A 19,049-nucleotide genomic window follows, 5' to 3' on the forward strand; every position below is an offset into this window, starting at 1 on the left:
GCAGGTGGATCTGGGTCAGGACAAGATGGTGAGCGGCGTGGTGATCCAGGGAGGGAAACATCGCGACCGGAACGTCTTCATGAAGAGGTTCAAGGTGGGCCACAGCCTGGACGGTGAAGACTGGACCATAATAAAGGAGGAGAACACGACCCGACCCAAGGTTGGTTCACTTTTACAGACCTTCAGATCAGATCATTACCTTCATTTCCCATCAGTATTTACTGTCAGCGTGTTGAACGACATGGTGGAGCCTTGTTCAGCTTCTCTTTCACATGGAAGATGCAGAGTTTTTTTTTTTACTCAGGGGTGGTATTTTAATGCAAGCCAGATTAAGGAAGGTAAATGACATTACCAGAGATAATTTTACAGTAAACTATAATCCCCGAAAGTATATCATTGAAGGAGTCTCAATGTGGCTTCCGAAATAAAATTTTGAGCTCCTAAATGACAGTAAACTAAACTGTTTCATCTGAATGAGTCAAATATTTTTAAAGAAAATTTGGATTATTAATATAGTAAATAGATTTGAGAACAATAAATAGAGTATATGAAAAACAACTAAGACAGGCATTTCAAAAGGAGTTATTAGAGTAATATCAAGTTTTTCTTTCAAATATCCCATCCCAGATTTAGTGATGCATGTCCGACGCTCCTCTTTTCTTCTTTTTGCTACTTTATTTCAGCTTTGTGCTGAAAAAACTGGACACATAAACCTTTTTAAAGCAGCATTTGTTGCATGTTAAACAAACTAGACTGCATCGAGAAACTGGTTGATAATAGCAAAGGGGTTTATTTCTACAAAAAGAAAGCACATTGCTAGCTAAGCACAGGAAGACGTGTGCATTATAAATCATGACAGGTTAATACTGTTTCTGTAGCATTAAATATGTGTGCAGCACTGAAACAACAAGGCAGTGAAACATAAAGTCCTGTGGTGCCATAGCTTATTGGCCCTTTAGCCCATTTGGGCCTTTTAGCCTTAAAAATGGTTTTAAAGGCCGTCTGAGAGGTATAAGAACTGGAGTTAGTATTTGCATGTTTTCTTTTCTTTCTCATTATATTTGCACCAATGATATGGAACGAAGGAGCACTGAAGCGGTGTAGTGATGAGCTGGTGAGAAAATAGTCAAATATCTCAATGCAACTCTTCAGTTGCAGAAAGGCTTTATTTTTTTTGACAAATGTTTGCTTTTTTTCTTCTTTTTAGCTGCATTTTGCCTCATATGTTCCACCAATCACTGTGCAGCTAGTTTGTTATGACCGATCACCGAGAGCTCCTACACTGTCGGAGCTGAAAAATACCCAGTTAAAGCAAGTCTGTAAACCACAGGTGGCTGCAGCTCCTGCAATGCAGACACAATAAAGGGAGAAAACTGCCTCCAGTAATCATAAAACCAATGATAAGGCTACATGACCTGTACTGCTGCTCTCTGCAGCACAGTTTCCAGGGAAGTCAGGAAGCAGATTTATATTGTACAATAAATCCAGAATGTAATAACTTGTAAATGATCCGAGCCATGAATTTGAACAATTTTTGGGGAAATGGAGTGGATGCTGGAGCTGCAGATGTGATGGAAAGACATGCATGTTGCATGTGTTGTCAATTATTTTCATACTCTTGACTCGGAAGGCTGTGACCTTTTGATTCTCTGTAATGATTTTTTATTTCCTGCTATAAATATCTACAATAATCATATCCGGATTCCCCTCCTCACATGGTCTTAAATCACACTGAAGACACACCCTTCTACCTTTCAGTGTTTCATAGATGCCATGTTGTCTTCTAGCATTTTGCTGCCAAGATAAACTTGTTTTAGAACAAAACTTAGAAAAAATGTTGCTGCAAAGAATATTTTATTTAAACTTAAAGTGCAAAATGACAGGTCTGTAATGGAATTGAGTACCTTTTGCAAGTGCAGTCCTGGTAATTATTAGACTAAAACACCAATAAATACTTTCTTAGTCATTCACTTCATGATTGTTCCAACCCAGAAGTCTTTGTCAGTAAACTCTAGTGCTGATCCACAAGAGGAAATTCATGTCATTGCTCTGAAGACCGAGCTTCCCCTCCTCGTTGCTGCGACATCCTCCTCTATGTGTTCCAGATGGCAGGGAGGAGGACGAGGCAGGCCGTCAGACTCCTGCTGATTTACTGCAGACGGAGATCTAGATGCTTCTCCGCCCGTCCTTTCAGTGGCTCTGCTCTGTTTCCTGTGTTGTTTCTTTCATAAAACCACTTCAAAGACATGCCAGGAAGGCCTGAGTCGGTACATGTATTTATGCATGTACCATCCCAGCTGAAGCACGCACGCTGCAAACAGAACAGTTCTGTTGGTGCAGATTGCAGACGAAGAGCCGCTGGAGGTTTATGCCTCTACTGTACACATCTTTGAGTGATTACAGATTCTGCAGCAGAGGGCTTCTGGTTTTATGATGGCTTCTTTTACTCAGAGGCTGAGTTTATCACCTGTAAAACGGAGGGTCTGTGGACTACGGTGGTCATGTTATTTGTATTTTATAGTCTTTTTATAATTTACTATTACCCGGTCGTTGCTTAAACTTGATTGGAAGCAAAGTGGGGCGATGAAGCGTTGATATGAATCATGTCTTGGAGAAGGATAATATCTTAATATACAGGGCAGGGGCTCCCCCAGGATCAAGATTGGGCATCTTTTTATTCTTTTTGGAACAGAAAACATTCACGAGTGCTATGTTGCACAACAAAACCCACCAAAACAGACAGAAAGAAGATGCTTACTTCTCCTTATTGTCTAATTTGTAAATTTAATATGCTTTAATATTCATTCTAAAAATAAAGTCACAGAAGATGCACAGCATTGCATCGCAGCTTTGTTTTACAGATTTAACTTTCCTAACTATGTCCCGATGCATTTCTCGATCCTTCACTAAAGAAAACTGGTATATTTAAAGAATATCTGCTCCTGAATTGCAATCGATTGAAAGTAATTAATGAAGCTACAGATTCATGTTGAAATAAGATGAATGTTATGCTCTCATATTCACAAAATCTCTACATTAGCATCAGAACTGAGTGGATCTGTACGAAGAAAACACTAAGAAATACATAGTTCTGTTTAAACATTTTCTTGGAAATAGGAAGGAAAACCTTCTATCAAATCAGAATGATTTATATAAACGTGGGAATGCATTTGTATATTTCTGAAACATGAAGCAAATTTAACCTAAAAGACCATTTTTCACCTCTTTTCACTCAATCTAAAAAAAAAGTAGCGTCACAAACGGTATATAATGCACAGCTGAGGTCAGCCTACTGAACTTATTTTATATTAGATCAAATCAAATCAAAGATACTTTATTCATTCCCGAGGGGAAATTCAAACATACATGTAACATTAATGACAAAAGAAGAATACAGAACCAAGCTAAAACGTATTAAATCTACAGTTTTGAAATATTCTTAGTAAAAATAGGAACTTGCAGACATTTACTGATGCAGCTTTGCAATCAGTCAACACAAAAAAGAAGAAAAATGACCTGTCAGTCCAAAGGTGGAACAATTTTAATGTTTATGTCCATGTTCACAGTGAAAAGTTCTTTAATATCATTGAATCACTACAACTTGTAGCCTTTAATAAATCAGGCTTAAGGAGGCCGGTGTTGTTCCAGCAGGCGGGGCTGCAGCTGCTGGACTCTCAGCACGACTGTAAGCAGTTACATTTGTGTTGCTTCCATCTTGGAAATATAAAAGAACGCGCTGGTTCTGCTTTACTTCATTCCCTCATCCTGGTTCAGTTTCTTATGAAGCTGTCTGACATTTTATTTGGCTTTGAGCCCTGCAGATGATCAGATATACATGTAGAAAGCTGTAAGCAGTACTTTTTTTGGGGTGGGGGCAGAAATCATATGTCTAAAAAAAAAAAAAAAAGGTAATTTGATGCATTAATCTAACCGGTGCAGTCTGAAAAACCGAGCATTTAAACCTAAACATTGCATCACGTTGGATACGATGGTTCTTTTTTGTAAATTCACAAAAACTTAAACGTGAAAATTCTCTCGCTCAGGGTAAAATAAACTAAACTTTTGATATCTTTTCAGATATTCATCGGGAATCAGAACCATGAAACCCCAGAGCTGAGATCAGTCGGTCCACTTTTGACTCGCTTTGTCAGGATCTACCCAGAGAGAGCCACCACCGAGGGCGTGGGCCTCCGTCTGGAGCTGCTGGGCTGCGAACTAGAAGGTAAGTCCAGCTTGAGACTTTATAATCTGGAATCATAAAATAAGCAGCTAAAGGTAACAAGACACATTGGTGGAGTTCACATTGTTAATAAAGAACATTAAAAACATTGTTCAGGGATGATTTGCAGAAACTCAGGGCTGTAAGTCAGTTCAAGTCAGAGTAAATGAAGCTATCAATCAGTTCATCCTGTTCTGTTTCTCTGGATCCAAACTCTTTAAACTCTGTTTAAATCAGATGTAATGTCATCAAAGGTTGACACACGCCATGATGGTTTTCAGTCACACGACTTTTGCAGGCCTACAAACTTCAAATTAATTTCTTTCATGTCCTGAGAGGAAGATGCAACACATGAGATACCTTAAAGGTTGAGCTGTGATGGCATAGAGCCTTTTATCTCATCTAAGAAAGGACAAGGATAAAAGTTCCCCAATATCTGGCTTGATCTGGTTCTGTAGCTTCTGCAGGGAAAAAGATGAAAACACAGAAAAAGGTTGTGAGTTGTGTATTTGTAGATGGTTGGAAGCACTTTAGGCGGACATTTAGGTGTTTTTTAATCTCATATTCATCATAATGATTGCTCAGACATCTAGGGGAATTTCACAAAAGCAGCAGCTCAGATTAAAAACAGCTCAACCTGTGTCGTCGTCAGCTTGTTGCTTAGCAACAATGATCTTTAAAAGTAAATAAGGAAAGCAACTAGAGCTTTTCTTGCTTTCTTAATTTACCCAGAATGCAGCAGAAGCTAACAAGGATGATGACTGACGGAAGTGAAAAGATGTAGAAACCTAGAAAGGTTTTGCTAGAAAGCGACCTAGAGGTTGCTTTGTTGACGTGACAATTTGTAGAGCTACAAACTGTCACGTCTGAACTAGGTCAGCATAATCTGGTGTTTTATTAATCTAAAAAAATAAAATACAAAGCATTTTCCACATGCAAACAGTAGCTGCGTTTCCATTACACCTGGAATTGTGCAAAACTTAAATATCACCAAAAACTAACTGCAAATGGAAACACGAACATTTAAGAAAAAAAGTCTCGCTAAAAAGCTTTTACGCTCCCATGAGGTGTTTTTTTCAGACGTTTCAACGTAGAAATATATCACAAAAGTGTACTGGAAACACTTGTCCATGGACGTGAAGTGGGGGGGTCGTGACCAGTTCATTTCTGGTAAAGATGGAGCGGGGTGGAACAAACAACAGCGAATTTTAGAGTTTTAGAAAAAAAAAACTTTGAAAAGTCAAAGAAAATTCTCAGCAGGAAATAACGCTACAGGTTTACCTTGTATAAACTGCAATTTTAATAAAATCTCGCGAGAGGAAGAAGATTTTACAAGACTTGAAGTTAATGCGTTAAAAATTGTTCAATGGAAACTTTTATTTGTCAAAACTTACAAATATCGTCATGGAAACGCAGCGATTGTTTTTTAATATTTTTGCTTAAGTTTGCTTTAGATTGTCAACTTCTTACACTTTGAAGTAAAGCGCAGACTGACAGGCTGAGGCATGCCATGGCGGGTTTCTGGTCTGAGCTGCAGGGGGGAGTGGAGGGGAGGCAGGGCGTGACCTCTCACAGGAGGTGAGGGAGGAACAGATGAGGGGAGGAAGTGGACTCTCTGGTGGAGTATCTGGTTGCCCTGCGGGGAGAATGATAAGAATCAGCCAAAGTAGGCGAGATTTTCCATCAGTGTGAGAAGAGACAGGAGAGCAGAGAATGGAGCGTGGATGAAAGGGAGTGATGGAGATCACTTAAGATCTGCAAGAAACATGGAGTCATGGGAAGTCTATGATGTATAACGGCTTTAATCTCGGAAGTTGGCTCCAAAGATCTCATGAAAACCTCAAAATGTGATTTTTTTTTTTCTGTTCATCTGCACAAGTTGAGAGACTCAGATCAACTTACAGGCTGCGTTATGACTTCAGAGCTGCTGCCATGGATACATAACTGTAGCGCCATCACTGTGACACATTTTACAGTTGTTCTTGTATATTTTTTCCTTTTTTTATGTTTGTTTTTTTTCTAACTTTACTCGTAGCGATGTCAGATTTTCTGCAGAAAACGGCAAATGTTTTGTATTTACATTGGCAAAAGTGCTGATTATCCAGATGCACAAATTAATTTGCAGATCAATATCTCTACTGTGTCATTTAGACACAATTTACGGTGTATATTTTGTTTAATAAGTGTGTTGCAGATGTTTGTGTGAGGCACACGATAACAATCCATCAGTCTTGATTCAGTCAGATGCAACGCTGGCAGTTTTAAATCATCTTCGCAGCATCATTTATTAGAAATGTCCTCGTAAGTTCATCTTCTGGCTTCCAGCGTCTGAGACTTTAGTGTAACATGATTTATTTTTTCTCAAATACATTTCATGTATTAAGGTGATCCTACTCGTCAAGAACTATTTTTCCTTGGCGGAATGATACAAGTTGACTTAGTAGTGGAAAGATGTTACCGACAGGTAGTTCTACTTCTGATCAGTTACACACAACACAGACTTGTGACACCGATCAACACATCAAAACAGATGTGTTACATGAGTTTGAAAAAAGAAAATGTTGAAGTTTTCTAGTGGTTTTTATAGTCAAGATAAATGTGGGAATGAATATGGACTTAGGGACATCATTTGATGCAGTTTGGTTAGTTTGATAAAATGCACCTGCACACAGGCTGCAGGAGAAGAGATTATAATTGGTGATGGTTTTTAGATTGGTGTTTTTCAACCACTGTGCCGTGGCACACTCGTGTGCCGTGAGAGATCATCAGGTGTGCCATGAAAAATTATCCAGTTTCACCTAATTGGTCTAAAAAGCAGCTCTGTGCCGATCCAAACAGGCTCAGGTTTCTCACGGAGTAGAGTAATAGATTATAAAATTCCTTTTCCTGGTGTTTACATGATATTTATTCAAGACATTTTGAAAAGTGGACTTTATATTAAGATAGGCTTTTTTTTTTTTACATTTTTGGTTTGTGGTGTGCCTTGTGGTTTTTTTGTTTGTTTGTTTTTCTGTGAAGAGAATGTACCTTGGCTTTAAAAATGTTTTTTTTTTAAAAAAAAAAAACACTGTTTTTGATCAATAAAAGAATTAAAGCCACTTTCAAGTGTTTAAAAGTCCACAGGGACACATTGTAGAGTGATCAGTCTCTGTTTTAGGGAAGCAGAGTTTCCCTTCACAAAAGTGTCAACAAAGACAATACATACTGTCACAGGAAACAGTTAGATGCATGCAAGCCATGTGTGTCAAGCATAGACTGTATAGATCCGTGATGTCACCTGTAGATTTCTGTGGCTAAGAGCTAACTGAGCTAACATGAGCTAACATGAGCTAACTGAGCCAACAGGAGCTAACCGAGCTAACATGAGCTAACCGAGCTAACAAGAGCTAACCAAGCTAACAGGAGCTAACCAGCTAACAGAAGTAGGCGGGCTAAAGCCAAATCACATTAATTGGCTAAAAACTGGGGTTGTTCTACATTCTGCCTTCTTGCACATGGATATCGGTTATCTGTCAATCAAAAGGACACACCCCTAATATTGCCAAATTTTTAGATGTAATTACTTTTAAACAGAAGAGTTAATAAAAAAAATCCCTCCCCCCATAGTTATCATGAAGGTAAACAGGCTGTAAACATGTTTATTTCTGCTGTGAAGTTGGTCTTTTTAACATGGGAGTCTATGGGGATTTGCTGTTTTTGCAGCCCCTAGTGGATGAAGGGGGAACTGCAGTTTTATGCACTTCCACATAGGCTTCACCTTTAACTGCTGGAGGTTGCTGCTTAGTGTAGTTTGTTCAGCATATAGACACAAACTCACACAGACATCAGCAATCATGTTCAATTATCCAAATCACAGATATTGTGTGTGTGTGTGTGTGTGTGTGTGTGTGTGTGTGTGTGTGTGTGTGTGTGTGTGTGTGTGTGTGTGTGTGTGTGTGTGTGTGTGTTTGTGTTGGTGCTCTGAGGCAGTTTGCTGCTCCTTTAATGCTCATAATGATAGACATTTTACCTCAAGGGCACTTAACAAGTCAGCTAAATGTACACAAGTTGCTGTTTTGAGATGTGAGACCTAACGAGCTGTTCGTTTAGATTTATTCAATAACTGCGACTCATTTTCTGACCAGCCTCTGTCTGTGTCTACAAAAGCTCACATGAGCACAAAGAGGGAAACTTAACAAGCTTAACAAAAGCCCTCAGATCAGTTTCAGCAGCTTTCACTTAAATCGCCAGTTCTGCTCTTACATCCACAGCCTACATCCCACTTAGCGATGACGCAGACAGTTTAATCACAAGCAGACCATCTGAGATTTCTAAGTTCATGTTAATTCAAGTTATTGCCATGAAGACACATCAAAAGACGTTGATAACAATAGGAGAGTTTCTGCTAGATCGTCCTTTTTGTCTTTGATTCGGAGCACACAGCGTCCATTTCTTCTGAAAACAGATCCTGAAGACTGATTCGTCTGACCACAGCACACATTTCTACTGTTTGATCTCCATCCCAGATTCCTCTGAGAAGTCCACGCCACCTCTGTAGATCAGAGATCAATGACTGATTCCTATCTCGGTTCTGTCTGAGGAATCAATCACTGGTGTTCAGCTTTGTCTTCCTCGCTTTACTCACTGAAATTCTTTCAGATTTGTTGAATTGTTTAATGATTTTCTGAACTATAGAGGGAAAAATATAAAAATCCTCTGCAATCTTTCTTTTCAGGAATATTGTTTTTTTTAAAGGTTTATTAGTTTTTCTTTCATAATTGTGGACAAATCAGGGAACTTTTGTCCATATTTGCTGCTCATAGACTCCAAACTAAATCACATCATCCCTCCGTATTTATTCTGACTTATTTTTACCTACTTTATCACCCCTTTATCTTTTTTTTCTCATCAATTTGTTCTCCATTATCAGTCACACATTGTGTCTGCTCCATCTGTCTCTCCAGAAATAACTACCACAGCGCCTCCCACCACCCCACTCGCCTCCACACTTCCTCTCACCACGTTTGGTGCGACCACCACGGCGCCGACCCCGGGCCCCGGCACGACTCTGAGCACAAGCTGCAAGGATGGACAACTGGACTGTAACGGTGAAACAGATGCGCCAGCTGACTACGATTCAGAAACAGGTAAAATCCCAAAATATTCCTTTAATTTTCTGCACAAAGTATTGCGATGCATATGAGTGAAAATTTAAAAACCTACATTTTTTTTATGCTTGCTATGGCGGGATTGTGCGTCCTAATGATACAAGGGAAACTGGTTGGAATTGGATCATGAAATATTCTCCCTCATCTTTTCTCTCACTGTGGTTGTTTTCACTGAACGCTGTCCTTTTAAGTTCAACTTCTTTTAAAAAATAAAAAAAAAGCCACTTTAACATTTGATTGCCCTTTCCGTGTTTCAAATTCTCCTTTATCTTCGCGTCAGCAGCAGTCATTAGGAATTATCTGAGCCTTGAAAACCTAGAGGATCTCAGCGTTTCAAAATGAAAATCTGGATCTGATGGGTTTTTTATTTCAAAATGGGCAGGTGTGTTGTGTTTGTGTTGGCATCTGTGTGGGTGAGACAATCCTCTCTGACCTTTGACCAAACCCTGAATGTCCCATCTGTCTGTAACAGGAGGCACGTTGGTCATCAACCCCACTGCAGACTTACCAGGTGAGGATGTTGGCCGCAATCTGCTCCCATGTTTACAAAACGCTTCTCTGTAAAAAATTCGACACCTCCAAGGTCAAACGAAGCCATTTTTGCATAACAGGCAAAAGGCCAGTTCATGATTTGCAGTAATTCAGCCAACAACCCTCTTCATTCATTGTCAAAAGCAGTAGAGGCCAAAGTCATAAAAAAAAACTGACTTCCATTACTGTAAATGGCTTTTTCATCACATCTGTTCATAAATGAGTCTGACTACGTGCAGGCCCTTAAGCACATCTGCTTTATTTATTTTAACAAGGTTTTTATCTGTTATGCCAGTAAATGGACTTTAATTGAACTGTGGACAAATGCAGACATGTTATTACATGTCGAAACGCAGAATGTGAAGGAGATGGTGTGAGGAGAAACACAAAGCAAGAAGGTACTGATGTCACTGATGTGTCTTCCATAAATAATATCTGTTAACCTCGTCTTAATCAGGCTTATTTTTTTCTGCCTGCTGTAGGACATGAAATAACTAAAATATCTTCACAACTACAAGGGCTGCATGTTTAATATGAGAAGAGACATGTGAAATCACTGCAGAAGTGTTAGAATCAACATGTATATATAAACCAGTTTTAGGTGTTTTTATCTACCTCAGTGACACATTGGCAGATGATTAAATCAAATAAAAGTGTACTGTTGAAATTATACTGATAAAGCACTTTTCATTCCAAACAACAACACAAAGTGTTTAATAAATAAGCAATTTATGCAGAATAAAACAAGCATTTTACCATGTTGATGATGGACACCTTAATCAATGGTCAGAGTCCTTTAGAATCCAGGGATCGACCCCAAATTCACCTTAGAAACACCCTGAGGACTCAGAAGGACGGATAGCTTGAGATAGTACAGGATAGGAAGTGAGAGCTCTTCACAATAAAACCTCATTTCTCTTGATGAAAACAAGCAGAACCTTCATTATTCATTTCAAACAAAGGCAAACTCGTATGAGAGCACATTGCTGGAATATAACTTTTGACCATGAAACAGCACATTTAATGCATGATTTAGGTTTTGTGATTTTTGTTAGCATGCTATTCTTTAGCTGCTAGCTCACAGAGCTTTTGTCACACAGTCAGCAGAGTCTCTGCTTTCTTATGACACTTTGGCACATTTGAAATGGAGAAATTAGCAGAAGCTCTAAAGTGTACAAGGCAAGGCAGGTTTACCTCTATAGCACCTTTCATATGGTGTAAAGAAACATAAAAGACAACAACAAACAACAAAAATCACAATAAAATCATATATTAAATTAAAATAATTAAAAACAATATCAGTTAAAGGTTACAGTGCAGATTTCATGCACAGGTGCACTAAAAAAGAAATGTTTAACCTGGATTTAAAAGTGTCTACAGCGGCAGCTTGTTCCACCTGAAGAGGGCTGTTCTTATGGTTTTTGTTACATGGGGTTTGAACAATTTAACTTGAATGCCACTGCTTGGTAAGGTCTTTTAGCGAAGTTTTTCCAGGGATTTTGGGATGATACATGTAAGAAATTGTGCTTCGTGGGGTGTGCAAAGATCTTCTGTGCTACAAGTAATCTCATGCTGAAAGATGAGGAGTGACTGGTGCATTTCTGACAGCTTGTCATGCTGAAATGTTTAAACTTTGAGCTTTGTCTTTGAGCTCTGTCTTTCATTTCTTATTCAGATTTAGAAGATCTGAATAAGAAAGAAGAACGAAAAGAACTTGCTCTGAATAAAAAAACAAAGTCCACTCAAGAACAAAAATCTCTGGATTTTTGCTTGTTTCCAACAAGGCTTAAAGCACAAATGAGGGCAATCGAGGCAACTTTGTGATTTATGTCTGACCTAAGCTATGATTAAAATGACCTGATTCATCAGCTGTTTCTGGTCTGAGCCAGTAAACAATAGTTTTCATGTGACTGGCCAGTCACCAATGACCAAGGCATGATATCAGAGAAACTGCCAAAGTCACAAGTAATTCCAAAACAGGAACTCTCCATTTTCTTCCCTTGGATGTCCCCCGCAGTTGTTATTTTTGTTTCTCATCTTAATTTTTTTCCAACAGAAACTAAAAGTGATTAATGCTGCATTTTGATGTATTTTTATGCTTGAGACCTCAACTTAATTATTACATAATGTTAATCATAACATACATTTTCCTCATTATCTCAAGGAAACTGCTTTTTCTCTGTAACTGCGTACTAGCTAGTCTTTCTTAGGATCATTGGTGAGGAACAGTACATTTAAGCAAGCATGTGTTACTCTGTTAGCTTCCTGGTGCTACCTTTTATGATGTTTAAAGCCTACTGAGGCAGTTTTTCTCAGTGAAGCCGCCAAAGCGAAGACAAATCCAGCATCCATCTTGCATTGTGTCTCTTCTCTGAGCTCTCTCCAGCCAGTAAAAGTCAGTCTGATGTAGTCTTCTCTTATCTCTTAGCCTATTCTCCCTCTGTTTTCCTCACGTCCTCTGATAATGTTCTTGTTCTTGGTTTTTGTTCTTTTTTTGGGGGTGGCGGGGCAATTTGGTCACTGTGTGCGTTCAAAACTGCTGCTTTGTTGATATCCAGTTGCTAATGTGTGACACAATAACAAAAAAAAAATTCAATAATGCTGTAAAGTGATGAAACCGGGACAGAAAAACAAGTTGTAAAATCCAGTTCCTCAGGCTTAGCACCCTGCAAGCAACAACACCTAATAAGACAGTAGAAAGTAGTTGTCATCCTTACTGTCACTATGGATATGATTATATAATATAAAATTAAATGTAGGTGAATGTCTCAGAATTTAGTGACAACAGCTGTTTAAAAGTGTGGAAAATGTTGACATGGTACAGTGCTCCAAGCCGTTGAAATCAGCTTACAGAAGACGTCTGTCACTCAAACTCATCATCATTCATATTTTCTGCAGACATGGTGGGAAAGTATTAGACACTTCCTATGGCGCTGCGTCACAACTGTATACACTAAAAAATGGATTTGTTTGAATCATTCATAGCTCTTTTGCTTCTTGACCATTGCAGTTTCTTGTCAGAGCTGACTGGCACCAAACTGAACAGATCAGGGATAAACAGCTGGCCTGAAAATGTTTAGAATAAGCAGGCAGCAGGATTAGAGCCATGACAGCGAGACAAAGGAGTAAAATGAGAGGGAACAAGGCTGAAGGAATGAATGGAGGTGAGACAGTGAAAGGGTATGGAGGACAAAAAGAAAGGAAGGTTCAGGGTGAAAGAGAGAAATAGAAGGCGGTGCAGTGAAAGCTGCTGAGGAAGAATAAAGGCCTCTTGGGTCTCAATTAGCCGAGCTGAAGCCTCGCGTGAAGACAGCTCAGGGTTGAAAGGGGAGGTGTACGGCACAGCTCTTCGGTCATCTCTGCATCCTATTAGCTTCCAGAAACAACGTGGCCGCTGGCCGGAGATTTCTGTTTGGATGCTGTGGTGAGCCGCTGCTGCCAGCCAGACATTATTTATTTATTTAAGCGTGGGCACACCCCGTTGACGTTGGTGGCGTCCTTCTCTGTGGAAGGCCTCTCTGATCCCAGCGTGCAGACACTGGTGCTGTTTTCTATCAGTGGTCGTAGCTCAGGATGTGGACGGAAGTGCCCTGCAGCGTGGTCCCTTGTATACAATCACAACTGGCTCCTTTGTTTGCCGCAATGTGCCTTTCACAGCCCGCACGATTTATAACACTCTTCCATAAAACTGCTCGACGGCTCTCTGATAATACGAGTCCTGGAGTCCTTTCTCCGGGCTCTCTGCTCAGACGTCGTGTGAAGCCGATTAGTCATCGAGCACAGCGTGGATTCGTATTATTTAGCTTTGCCTTGTCACCATATGCTGTTAGTCTCATAGCAGCTTCTGGTAACACATGATTTGGCTCCCAGGAAGGTTTTACAGGAGCAGATGGGGGCTTTGCATGAGGGAGGTAGCCCATTAGTTAATAAATTACCTGTTATTCTACTAAGGGATAATTCATTCCTTAAGTTTGTTTTTCAAACTCTTCTAAACTTAGTTTAGTTGATATTTTTCCAGCTAAAAACCTCTTACATTCCTGCAAAAAAAAGAGGGTTCACCCTCCTTAAGTTGTGAAGTTTTATGCATCAGGACATGCTTTTTAAAAAGGATAAGAATTAACAAACATCTGGTCCTCAGCGGGGGTTACAATCATGGGTTAACGCCTTCAGCTAAACAATGTAACATACTCTGTTACTATTTTTTAAACAAGCCTGAGTCAAAATGCAAAAGCAAAGTGTGAAAACTTGCAACTTCCACAGGAATTAACGGGGTAGATACCTGCCAGGTGCTGCGTATCAAATCCACTTGCATTCAATAAACAGCAAGCTGGTTTTAGGTTGATCAGACTCAACTGTCTGGGGGTAAGATTAATTAAAAGTGGAAAATTTCAAGGCAGCAGGCAGCCTTCCCAGGAGTGGACATCCCAGCAGGTTCACCTGAACTGCAAAACACTCCACAAGCTACATCTCACACTCTCCAGGCTTCAATTTGCTATTATTAGATGTTAAAGTTTATTCCGGTACAAGTAGATGAAGACTCAAGAATATTTAGCTTGTTTGGAAAAGTTGCAGCAGAAAGCCTTTTCTCTCTAAAAAGAACATGTTAATGTGGTTCAGGTTTGCATGGCTGCATCTAAACAGGAGACAAGATGCCTGGATCAATGCTCTCATAGACCTCAGCACCTCTTACTAACAGTTAAGCACGGCGGTGGAGAGATGATGATTTGGGCTTGATTTGGTCACGTTGTAGCCACTGAGTGGACCATGAACTCCTCTGTATAAAAGCATCAACATGTGTGGATCACGCATCAGGACAATGATCCCAAACACAGCAGCGAGTCATAAACAGAAGATGTGCATGAATTAAGCTTTAATAACCCGAAGCTTCGTTTAGAAGAGAGGCACAAAATTCCTCTGCAGTGGTGTGGGAGGCCAAAAAAACAGCTACAAATCATGAGATTTAACACATTTTTCACACACTGCTCCTGCATTGGGACTTATATTTGATCAAATGAGTGATGACAGAGTTATATGTTATGTCATGTACAGTGAGGTTGCATTTATTTCATTTGCAGACCTGATGGAGAACCACATAAGTTTTTTATGTCCTGATACATAAACAATAAGACACAGTAACACCAGCTGAATCCCCCCAGGCTAACAGGTCGCAGATTACTGCAGATTAGAGTTGCATGTTGTGGTTCTTGCTTCTAATGGCTGTCGTCTCTTTCCCGCAGCATATCTGTGGTTCGCCTGTAATTTTGACTTCTCCTCATTCTGCGGTTGGACTAAAGAGACCGGTTCAGGAGCCGAGTGGTTCATCCAGACCAGCGTGGGTCCTGTTGTCCACAGAGGACCCATCCTCGACCACACAGGTAGCGTTGGTTTCTGCGCTTCAACCAGCAGCGCTCAGCATATGCTTTGGAAGAGCTGAATGCTGCTGAACCGCTGTTAAAAAAAAAAAAACTCTTGTGCAAGAGGACAAATGTGTTACAACACAAAAGCAACATGAACAGAACAAAGTGAAGGCTTCTCGAGACTGGATGTGCATCCCTTAAGTCTGACATTTACAGAAGTTTGGCCACATGCGCTAAAACAAGAGCTCTACAATCACAAAGCTCATTTTCTTTCATCTCCTTTTTTAAGAAACAGTTAAAACATCATTTCATTCCCGCATTCATGAGCAAAACAAAACATATAAGTTGCTGATTTTTTAATCTTTGCCTTGAAGTCCTTAAAAAATCTTTTTAAAGTACCACAGAAATCCTGGCAGCATCCTTCACCTTTCTGGCCTTGTCTTCATTCAAGCCTGATGCGCGTGATGGATGTTTGTGCGGAGACGGCAGCCGCTCCAAAATGAATGATTTCTCCTTGATTTCCTGACATAACCAGATCACAAGTAAAAAATGAGCTCTTTGTGTCGGGTTTTTCCTCTTGAAGCGTGCTGATACCGAGTCTTTTGTATGCACTAAAAACCTTGTGAAGTCCTTGAAATGTTTGGGGTGTGCGGAGCAGAAATATCCTCCTTGTGAGAAGATATTTACGTCCATGAAGCCTCTATTGTCACAACAGAGCTTGCTCTCAACTGAATTTAAGTCCTTTCTCTGTTAAAAATGCACAGTAAACAGAGCCGCATTCATCAAGTGTGTGTGTGTGTGTGTTTGTGTTGACAAGCTGTCACAGTTCGTTCCTGCCTCATGCGGTCTCTCCTTGTCTTTTACTGCCCCCTGCAGGTGCACCGGGGAACTTCATCTACATGCACCTGACTGAAGCAGACGCTCCAAGTAAAAATGGTGAAGAGGGGAAGATGGCCAGGCTGATCAGTTTGCCCATCACTTCACCGGACACCAACCTGTGCATGTCCTTCTGGTACCACATGTTCGGCGAGCACGTGGGTACGCTTCACGTTAAACACAGAAGGGGGATGGAGGAAGAGCAGATCCTGTGGATAGTCAGCGGCCATCAGGGCAGCCGGTGGAAGGAGGGGCGAGTTCTGCTGCCACTTTCCAGCACCTCTTATCAGGTAATGAAAGACTTTTTCCCCTCAAAACAGTAATATTGTTAACCCAAAACCTGATTAAAAACATGTAAAACCCTCACAGGAGACAGAAAACACGAATTAAACAACACATGAATTAAACAACTAAAGGCTCAGTCATTTATTTTGTAGTTCTGCTTTGATTCTCGGTGCTTCAGTTTGCTGTCAGAACTAAAACTTGAGTTTGTGTGTCAAAGAGACAAACGAGCAGTGTGGTTTCATCAGCCGAAGCCTACAAAACCATCAGAAAGTGACAGTCGGACCTGGAAGGATGGACAAATTATTCCACTTCATCTTATTTATAAAGTTTTTTTCACAGCTGCAGGTGATGGAAAAACTTTGCAGCTTGTTTGGTATTTTCAAAAAGAACACTGACTAGACTATTTGTTTTATTGCAGATTTTAGAGTAAAAACTAGGTTTGACGAGGGCAAAAGTGATGGTAAAGCCAAATAACTAAACTATCATTGTTTACTTCCCTACAAAGATAGATTTATTAGGATCTTTTTTCCTCATCAGCAGTATAAAAGACAGATTGAGAGCAGATAAAATGTTTTTCTATTTTAGAGTTAAAAGAGAGTTTTTTTTTATCTTATGATCAGGATCAAATTAAATGACCTTTCTTGCCATGATGCTCTTACCAAAGTTTGTGCAAAAATACCGAGTTAAAGTCCCCACAGGATGCAAAATTAAGGTTAATTATGGCAGGTGGCATCGTCATAAATAAAGTCGTGGGTTCGGAAATGCATAAAATGCAACATTAGTATGAACTAAAACAATTTTAGCAGCGGCATACTGTCGCAGTTTAGGCTGCACTGTCTTTATGTTTGCTTAATCTAACGCTATGAAATGTGTTTACTATGCTGTTTGTCTGCAGGTGGTTGTGGAAGGTGTCGCAGATGGACACAGCCCAGGTCACATAGCTGTAGACGACATACAGATCATAGATGGGCTCAATGCTGAGGACTGCAAGGGTGAGTTATGACATGAGTCATGCTAACGAGTCCTTCTGCGTTACATCCTGTCGCTCTTCTTTAGTCTAACGGAGGTTTTGTTTTTGTCTCCAGATCCCGAAACTCCTACGTCTCCACCGACTGAGATCTTCATGCTACGTAAGTATTCTCCATCACTGACAGTGAAGATTATTATTGTAAAAAACAGCCTGCACATGGGTTACTCTGCAAAATTAGCCGACCGAAAGCTGCAGCATAGGAGTTAGAGGCACAATTTTTTTTTTTTTTTTTTTTTTTTTTTAGAGATCTCTAGGTGAACATTACGATATGATATCATCTGTTGAACAAAATGCAGTAACAGTATATGAAAAGCTAAGTACATCCTTACTGCATCCACAGGGATTAGGAGGGTAAGTAAGAGCCAAATGTTGCTCATCAAATGCACTAATGCATTCATTCATAAATTCAATGAATTTATCCACTAATAAAGCTGCATTGCTGAAACTGGAAAGATTTCTGACTTTGGTATCCCCTCGCTACAATTCAGCATCCGTCTTGCATCCTGTCTCCTCTCTGAGCGTTCTCTAGCCGTAAAAGTCTGCCCACTGTTTACTTGTGCTTTATATCCTTTATATCTCTTTTTGATGTGTGTTTAATACAGTCAGTGGGTTCATATCCTCTTGCTGCTGTGTTACATGAAGCAAAAACACAACCTTCACGTGATACTCCAGGCTGGAAAAATAGTTGTGAAGATGCATTTGCAACGCTGCAGTGCAAGGACAGATTTAAAAGCATTTTAACGTCGGAAACTTGTAAAGTGTCACTTTGAAGATATTCAAAACAGTTCCCAGTCTTTTCATGAGTGGACATCCTGAAGAGTTCACATCAGGGTCAAGCAGTGTTTAGAGAAACTGCAAAAAACCCAAGATCTACATCTCAGACTCTTCAGGCCTCGGTATGTTGAATGTTAAAGATCATAACAGTATGTTGAGAAGAATGCTAAAGATGTATGGCTTGTTAGGAAGAATTACAGCAAACCGCTAAATTTCTGGAACAAAGTCCATTTGACAGATGAGACAAAAGTGAAGATGTTCGGTCAGAAACATGGACTGTATATAAAGAGATGGACAGAGCCTCTGCGACGTCACCCATAGGTTTCTGAAGAGCTGAATTGAAGTTCATGGGCGGTTCCTACCACCGCCATTTTGGAAGCGTCATGTGCGTCGTCTCGCCCGAAAAATACAAATATGGGCAAAGAGGTGGAGCTGAGAGGGGAGGCGTGAGCGTCATGGCGGATGATTGACATCAAGCGAACTCTGAGCTTTCTGTAGCTAAAAGCTAACCGAGCTAACCCGGAGAAAACAGGAGCTAACCAGCTAACGGAGGTAAGCGGGCTAAAGCTAAGTCATGTTGTTAAAAAGTTGCTAAAAACCGCGGTTATTCTACGCTCTTCTGACTTGAGGGAGATTGGGTACCTGTCAATCAAAAGGACACGCCCCTAAATATGCCGAACTTTGAGATTAAATTACTTTTAAATGGGCAAGTTTGAAAAAAAATTCACTCCCCCCTCAGTTGTCATGAAGGTAAACCTGATGAAGGGGGAACTGCAGTTTTATGCACTTTCGCATAGGCTTCCCTTTTAACCGCCGGAGGTTGCCGCTTG

At 40.1% G+C, this 19,049-nt stretch overlaps 1 protein-coding gene across 1 annotated transcript in view; it reads left to right on the top strand.

Annotated features, from left to right (window-relative positions):
- The window catches only part of LOC306758616 (neuropilin-1a-like), a 101,511-nt gene that overhangs the window by 77,200 nt on the left and 5,262 nt on the right, over positions 1-19,049 (top strand). The window contains exons 10-17 of the mRNA XM_079243952.1: positions 5-160; positions 4,078-4,222; positions 9,163-9,345; positions 9,839-9,877; positions 15,135-15,272; positions 16,131-16,420; positions 17,311-17,407; positions 17,501-17,545. Coding sequence (XP_079100078.1) covers positions 5-160; positions 4,078-4,222; positions 9,163-9,345; positions 9,839-9,877; positions 15,135-15,272; positions 16,131-16,420; positions 17,311-17,407; positions 17,501-17,545 — 1,093 coding nt within the window. The remainder of the gene's footprint in view (positions 1-4; positions 161-4,077; positions 4,223-9,162; positions 9,346-9,838; positions 9,878-15,134; positions 15,273-16,130; positions 16,421-17,310; positions 17,408-17,500; positions 17,546-19,049) is intronic.

This window comes from Telmatherina bonti (genome assembly GCF_933228915.1).
Source record: "Telmatherina bonti genome assembly, chromosome: 7".
NCBI classification, from domain to species: Eukaryota; Metazoa; Chordata; class Actinopteri; order Atheriniformes; family Telmatherinidae; genus Telmatherina; species Telmatherina bonti.